General features: G+C 40.5%; 1 protein-coding gene across 1 annotated transcript; it reads right to left on the reverse strand.

Annotated features, from left to right (window-relative positions):
* Positions 1-1,175: 1,175 nt before the first annotated feature.
* On the reverse strand, positions 1,176-3,843 carry LOC131227645 (dynamin-related protein 4C-like). The gene has a single exon (XM_058223448.1). The coding sequence runs from the start codon at positions 3,593-3,595 to the stop codon at positions 1,337-1,339; it is 2,259 nt and encodes a 752-aa protein (XP_058079431.1). The 5' UTR covers positions 3,596-3,843; the 3' UTR covers positions 1,176-1,336.
* Positions 3,844-8,560: the final 4,717 nt, after the last annotated feature.

The raw sequence follows: 8,560 nt of genomic DNA on the forward strand, positions 1-8,560 counted from the left end.
TGCAATGCTCAAGTCAATATGTGCCAACTGTGCAATTTAAATGCCCATGTGCATCGACCATTGTAATATGATGAGCATGCATGTAACCACCCCTGTAAGCAATCGTCTCCATAGCTTGTCAGCTTAGATTACCAAATCAACCATTTTATCAAACCGATGGCCTGTTTGGATACAAGAAAATCTTTGATTATGCCTGAGAAAAAGACTGGAACTAAATATAATAGTCCAGTTCAGTTTTGTACAATTAATGTGGAACATTTTCTATTCCGTTTAAAAGATAATATACTATTCTCAAATTGAAATTAAATACAAGAGTAATTCATTCGGTATCCACAAATCTGACAACCGAAACATATTACTTTCACTATTTTGTGGTGGTTTATGATCTATCTAGAGTAGGGCCATTATTTAGATTGTTTAATCTATGTCTCTAATATATTTGGTCTATGATATAAAGTGGGCCAACCATTTTTGGATGGTTTAGTTTCAATTTACATATTTCTCATGTATTATTCTAATGAGTTGGGGAGTTCAGGGAGTCCAACGCAACTTTGAATAACTAGTTTTGCCGCATGCTAGGCATAGGTCTAACATGCATGGCCCAATCAATTTCGGTCATGGCTTGGACAAGTCATTTTAGCCCTACCTGGCCCAACCTAACCCGATTCATATCTGTCTTTCCTCCTACAAATGTCATTTTGTTCCTCGATCGAGGAACCCATCCATTATTGAATGTATAATTTTGATTCATTTAAGGGTTTTCACATGTGTTACCCATTTGATCAACAGATAGATTAGGAACATTTAGGTGAAAAATGAGGATTTTAACAATTCCAGGCCAAGCTGGGTCTGCCAAACATTTTTTCGAGCTCAGGTTGAGCCAGCTGAGCTAGGCCTATGCCAGACATGGGCTGAGATCGAAAGTAGGGTCTCAACTATCCTCAAGGGCTGGGTCCAGCCTACCCCGAGCAATTGCCACCCCTTGTGTATTTAGGCGAGAAAGGGCTGTGGAAGTCGTTAAAAAGAAAATCATTATTAAGAGATTAAAAATAACCACTTTCTGAGGTTTTACTAAAGTGGGGTAGATGATCATCTTTCTTATTCTTTATAATGCATTCGATATGATCCTAACGATTAATAGTCAAAGAGGGAAAAGAGAATCCAACATGGTAATGTAAGAAACATACTAATTAATTTCATATTACTAAAACCAAAACGCATAACATGCTATAATAAACGAAGTTCACATGGCCAGCATGCCATGGAAACGAGCAAAACAGAACAAGAAAGATAAAACCCTAACAAAGAAGAAAATCAAAACTAGCAAACAGAAACCCTAATCAGAAATGTGCCTTGCTGCAATGCCATCCATTATCTTCGTAACAACATCCTTTGAATCCCTAAGCAACTTAATGCTCTTGTTCAGCCGCTCACGCTTCTGAGTAGTAGATGGCGATTCTTCCAACATCCTTTCGATCCCACCAGTGTGTGACCCCATCAATTCATCAACAATCTCCTCTTCCATTTCCCTTTCAACCAATTTCTTAACACTAAAGAGAAGATGAAGAGCCATACTGTCGACCAACCTCAGCAACACAATCCTCCAATATGCAGTCAATCTCATTTTCATGTCGAATGCTTGCTCAAGCATCGACAGTGAGTGTTGCCTCAAATGGCCAACCTCAACTTCACCGAAGCCCTGAAACATGATTTTTGTCCCCATATTAGGGTCCTGTATTACCTCAATAAATGTCTTTTGATTCTCCATTAAACTGCTCCATGTCTTCACATAATCAGAGTTTGAGGTGTAATCAGCAATCTTCTCCATTTCAATAATCTCCTTAGCATGCTTAACGGACCTATCCCTCATCTTGTCAAATAGATTATGGACTGCCCTTTTAGTCATTGACTGCAGCTGCAGGTACTCCTCCGAGTGCTCTGAAACGATGCGAATGACAACTTCCTCGATGTTGGTTAAGACACTTTGAATAAAATCCAATGGAGCAAGGGCAATTCGATTCACCTTCTGTTGCAATAATGCGATGAAAGCCGTCCGCTGAAGGAAATTAGGAAGCCCAATCCATTTCGACCCCTCTAAAACCCCAATTTCCAACATTAAGAAAGCACAGGAAGATGTCGAATAATTATCAAGAGACTTAGATTGCAAGTCTTTATAGAACCCATCCAGCATTTCCGCCATCCAAGCAGTGCAATGCATTTTCGCATCGTCGGGGAAATCTTCAAATTCACCACGTAAAAGCACCTTCTTAAGTGATTCTTTCGCAGCACCAACAACGCGCATGAAAGCTTGCGTTGCCTCAGCAACATTTGTAAGATTCTGCGGCATGTTATTCAAATCAGTGACATGCTTGTTGAGCTTGTCATTGATTTTCTTAACGATATCTGGTAAGCATTGGGATAGGCTATTTGCTTGAATCTGAACCAGCTTTTGAGCAAGAACTGGTATTCCAACAATCGAATTATCAATTTTGGAGAGAAGCGGATGAGATTTGAATAATGTTGCCTCCTCGATCCTTGCTTCTTCATAAGTTTCATCTCCAATTCGATTCCTCACGCAAACATAACCAAGGCCAATGTTCACATCATCAGCAGTTACCTTCTCTAGCAAACCTTCAGGAGCCCTATCAGCTTTCGTAACAACAGCCAATGTTCGCTCCCCAGTCTTATCAACACGTTGAGACATCCGAATTGATTCACATGTTGGAAAATCAACGGTTGCTGATAAAACATTGAGAATAATGCTCTCCTTTGGTTTGATGTATTCCATGATGATATTGGATATCTGCTCATAGATATCCTCAGGTTGGCCGTGGACTGGAACACGTGTTATTCCAGGAAGATCGACCATGGTAAGATCAGGAACGCCTTTTTTCTTCACTACAAGAGTGAGAGGAGTGTTGGAGATGCCCTTTCCATTGCCTGCAATCTCATCCGTGGCCATGCTGATAGAATCTAAGATTTGATTTTCTGATGTCAGGACTATCTTTCCTTGATACTCCAGGTGCATTTGTGGTTCGTCGGTGGGGACGTTTTGCAAGCGCATGATGAGTGGGACACGAGTACAGATGCCTTGTCCACGGGGAAGGCTGATACCAGCAAGTGACTCGAGTACACTTGATTTGCCACTTGATTGGTCTCCAACTACGACTATGGTTGGAAGTTCAATGCCTTCTTCCATCACCTTCAAGTGTCGGAGAGTATCAACAGCATCAAGGAGAGGGCGGATGCGATCATTATAGGAAGAGACCAGAGGGAGTACTGGTTTCTCGGGGTGATCTTTCATAGCCATTTTCTCTTGGAGAGAAGTAGATGAACTAGGAAGAGAGTTCATATTATGTTTTCGACAGAGAAAGGAAGAGATGGTGCATGAAAGGTTAAATACCTTGAAGTGTCGGAGACGATCAACAGCATCAAGTAGGGGGCGGATGTGATCATTGTAGGAAGATGCCAGAGTGGGAAGTACTGGTTTCTCGTGGTGATCTATTTCAGGGTTTTCTAGACCAAATCTGGCCATCGAGAGAGAGAGAGAGAGAGAGAGAGAGAGAGAGAGACGGTGGGGGGAGGTAGGGTCCATGAAAGGTTGGATATCTGGTAGTATTTATAAGGCCGTTTCGATGGGAGTAAATAGAGGAAGTAAATGGAGGTAAATAATAGGTGTATTTGGATTGAAGTAAACGATTTTACATAAAATGAAATGGGCGTGCAAAAGAAAACCTATTTGAAGGAGAGGATTTAGAAGTAAAAGGGGTAAACTGTCATTTTGATGTTGCATAAGATAATCCTGAACATCCAAGGTCGCTGGTATAAATGTGGATAGAGCATTGAAAAAAAACAAAAAAAAACAGACGATAGTAACTATGGAATATTTCGCTTGAAAATTGGACCACTCACTGTTCTACTTTTATTAACCATTTATTTGATTAACATCAATTGGATGGTTACGGTTGCTTCATCACTAAGATTTTTCACGATTTGGATGGTCCTGATAGACGACCATGAGTGACTGATGTGAGGAGGATGAGCCACCACCGTTTTCAAATTCGCAGGGAATTATATCATGGGAAATGCATCGAGCTGGGCAGGATCCGACCCGATCAAACCGGTCAGATCTGATCTGACCCAAATCAAAGGCCAGGATCGGGTCAGATCGAGTAGGCCCACTCAGATCTAACCGCACAAAGAGTCAAGTTCGGGTCAATAGCCAATCCGAACTGATCCGCACAACGTTCATTCAACATTGTTTCCTGTAATGTTGTCCACTTGAGATTGAGATATACCTCATTTTTAATTTAATAACATAAAATGATCTAGAAAAATAGATGGACGACATGAATGAAATAAATACATCATGGTGGGGTCCACAGAGCACCGACCACCAGCCATTGGCTGGTGGTAGGGAGAGTAGCCAATCCGTCTTATCAGCTCATGGCTCAAGGTGCATCGAGCACCGAATTTTGACACAAGAAAAGAAAGAAGGAAATCGGATTGTGTAACGCTCTTATCCTACTGAGTAAACTCAGTTGGGCCCACTGTGAATGTACTTGGTTTATCCACACCATCCATCCATTTTTAACCTCATTTTAGGCGTTGAGACAAAAATTGAAGCTTATCCAAAGCTCAAGTGGACCAAATGACAGGAAACCTTGGAAATTATGATTTCCACCATTGAAACCTTACTAGGCCCCACAATGATGTTTATTTGTCATATAAACTGTTCATAAGATCAAAAAAACATGGATGAAGGGAAAAAACAAATATAATCTTGATCAAAAACTTTCTGTGCCCCCAAGAATTTTTCAACGATAGACATTCAATTTACATTGTTGCCTATGGTGTGGTCCATTTTAGACTTGTATATGCTTCGTTTTTTAACTAAGGTCTTAAAATTATTTGGTAAATTGGATGGGAGGACTTGATAAAATACATAAATCACGGTAGACCCCACAGAGTTTACTCACTATGTTTAGTGTGATGAGTTACTCAGTACGCAATCTGCTTCAGAAAGAAGATAAAGGAAGTGGATTGGCAGGTGTACCACGCACCAGGCCAGTTGGTGTATTGACATCAAAAGTTCTGTGGGTATCATCATAAGGTATGTGTTAGATCCAAACCGTCCATCTATTTGGTGGGCTCGTCTTAAGGCTTGAGCCAAAAAATGAGACAGATCTAAAGATCAAGTGGACCACACTACAAAAAGATGTGGGGGGTTGAACGCCTACCATTAAAACTCTTTTAGGGGTCACAAAAGTTTCAGATCAATATGAAATTTGTTTTTCCTCTTCATCCATGTAGTTGTGACCTTATTAATAAATTGGATGGAAAATAAACATTATAGTGGGCCCTACGAAATTTTTAACAGTGAAAATTATATTTTTAATTTTTTTAAAAAATAAAATTAAAACAGAAGATTGAATCCGAACCGTACCCAACCAGATTCAACTTGGTTTCTCTGACCGAGTCGGACTCGATTCGGGTCAGGCTAGCAGTTTAACGGATTGAATCGAGTTGATGACACAGACTCGGTCCCGGATCAGATTGAGTTCGGGTGAGTTCATTGAGAATTTCAGACTGAGTTGAGTTGGACCAATCTGGTCCAACTCGACTCGATGCCCACCTTTAGAAATGCACCATACTGGGAATGGGGGCAGATTAGGTGTGGCCATCACCTCACCCAACAAGGTGCTTTCCTAACCGTGGGGCCCACCTTGATGTCACCTTGATATATTTATTTTGGAAGCAGATTGGCTAGTGTACCACACACTAGCTATATAGCTGCTGTAGGTACGTGTCGTGCGAGAACGAGCACTAACTCTCCTAGAGCTCTGAGTTATATTAATGGTTCAAAGGAGATCAACGTTACATAGGCCCCACAATGATGTATTTATTATATCTACACCGTTCATCAATTTTTAGAGATCATTTTAGAGCATTATCCAAAAAAATAAAATGAATCATATCCAAAGATCATCTGGACCACACCACAAATAGCAACGGAGATAATGATTTTCATCGTTAAACAATTTGTAGGGTCCACCATAACATTTATTTTCCATCCAATCTGTTCATAAGGTCACAAAGACCTAAATGAAGAGGAAAAACAAATATCATATTGATCCAAAACTTCTGTGACCCCCAAAAGGGTTTCAATGGTAAATGTTCAATCCCCCACTGCTTCTTGCATTGTGGTCCACTTAATAGTTATATCTATTTTATTTTTTTTTATCTCAAGCCTTAAGACAAGCTCGCCAAATGGATGGACAGTTTGGATATAACACGTACCATACCTCATGATTAGGCCCAACGTCAATACAATAGCTACATAGCTGGTGTGAGGTACACCAGCCAATCCGCTTCCATTTATCTTATATTCGCGCTGTTCATTTGTTTTTCCTGCGAACTTTATCACATTATCCCAAAAATGAAGTAATCTAAAGTGCACCAGTCCATAAGTAAAACATGGTGATTGAACACCCACCATTAAAAACTTCCTTGGCTCACCATAATATTTTCAAAATTTTAATTTTCCATCCAACCTGTTGATAAGTTCATATAAATTTATAAGAAGGGAAAAAATAATATCACTATTATCTAGAGTTGGGCAATCTTGACCCGATCCGACTAGATCCAACCCGATTTGAACCAATCCGACGGCCTGGATCGGTGCAGATTGAGTAGGGCAGCCCAAATCCGAAAGGCTTTCGGGTCGAGTTCGGTTCCATACTAATTCGGATCGATCTGATTGGATCCGATCCGATTCGATCCAGAGTGGATAAACCACATGCATTTTCAAAGTGGGCCCCAACAGAGTTTATTCAATGCGATAAAAGAGAGCCAGGAGCGGATTTGCAGTGAAAATCATTCTCTGCTGCTATTTGTGGTGTGGTCCAGATGATCTTTGGATATTATTCATTATTTTTAGATAATGTTCTGTAATGATCTCTAAAAATATATGAATGGTGTAGATATAATAAATACATCACTGTGGGGCCCATATAACTTTGATCTCGTTTGAACCATTCGTACAACCCGGAGCTCGAGGAGTGCCAGTATTGGTATTAGCACACAACACGTACCTACAGCAGCTGCTATATAGTTGCCAGCTGGTACACTAGCTCATCCGCTTCAAACCTTTTTATGCGCAGGGCATCCGCATGGAGTTCCTGCGTTGGAAATCTAGTTGGGACTCACCATTATGTTTGTGAGACATCCACCCCGTCCATCCATTTTTTGAGCTCATTTTAGGATTTGAACCCAAAAGTGAGAAGGATCCAATACTCAAGTGGGCCACGCTAAAGGAAAAGGTGGGTGGGGAAATTCCTACCGTTGAAACCTCCCTGGGGTTGACAGTGATGTTTGCATGCCATCCATATCGTTCATAACATCATTCCTACTGGGATGAACTGAAAACATAAATATTATCCTAATTAGAAACTTCTCTGGCCCCACGAATATTTTAACTGTGGACGTTCAATACTTGTGTTTTCCGCCCACTTGAGTATTGGATTTGGCTCATTTTTAGCTTTAAGTTCTAAAATGATCTCACAAAACAGATAGATGGGGTGGATTTCTCACAAACATCATGGCGAGCCCCATCTAGGTTCCCAGTGCAGGAACTTCATGCGGAACGGAAGCCGCAGTAAATCAGCTAGGTACGTCTCCTATGTGAAGACAAGTACCGGCGGTCCTCAAGCTTCAAGTTGTACGAACGTTTCAAAGGAGATCAAAGTTATATGGCCTCACAGTGATGTATTTATTATATCTACACCGTTCATATATTTTTAGAGATCATTATAGAGCATCATCTAAAAAATGAATAATATCCAAAGATCAGCTGTACCACACCACAAATAACAGCAAAGAATGATTTTCACCGTTAAACAATTCATGTGGTCCACTTGATAGTTAGATTTATTTTATTTTTTGTCTCAAGCCTTAAGATAAGCTTGCCAAATGGATGGACGATTTGGATATAACACATACCCCATGATCAGACCCACAGAACTTGTTAACATCAGCAAGTCAGTGATGCGCACAGCTGCACTTGCGTAAAAAGCACGTAATTGCACGGTGCAGTGCATGTTAACACTACTTATGACATTGTCCGAGCCATGTGGGGCCCACCTTGATGTATATGTTTTATCTAAACCGTTCATCCATTTTGACATATCATTTTAGTCCTTTAGCACAAAAAGTTAGTTTATTGAAGATTGAAATGTACCACAACACATGAAATAGTTTGATTAAATTTATACGATCCGAACCATATCCAACCCCATCCGACTCGTTTTCCTTGATCAAGTCGGACTCGATTCAGGTCAGTCCAACTATGCATCGGATTGGTTCGAGTTAGGTGATCCGGATTCAGTCTCGGATTGGATCAAGTTCGGGTAGGCTATTGAGATTTTGGATCAGATCGAGTTGGACCAAATCCGATCCAATCCGAACCGATGCCCAGCTCTACCATTATCCAAAACTTTTATGGCCCACAAAAAGTTTTTAATGGTCAATCACCACTTTTTCTTATGATGTTGTATACTTG

This window comes from Magnolia sinica, chromosome 15 (genome assembly GCF_029962835.1).
Source record: "Magnolia sinica isolate HGM2019 chromosome 15, MsV1, whole genome shotgun sequence".
NCBI lineage: Eukaryota > Viridiplantae > Streptophyta > Magnoliopsida > Magnoliales > Magnoliaceae > Magnolia > Magnolia sinica.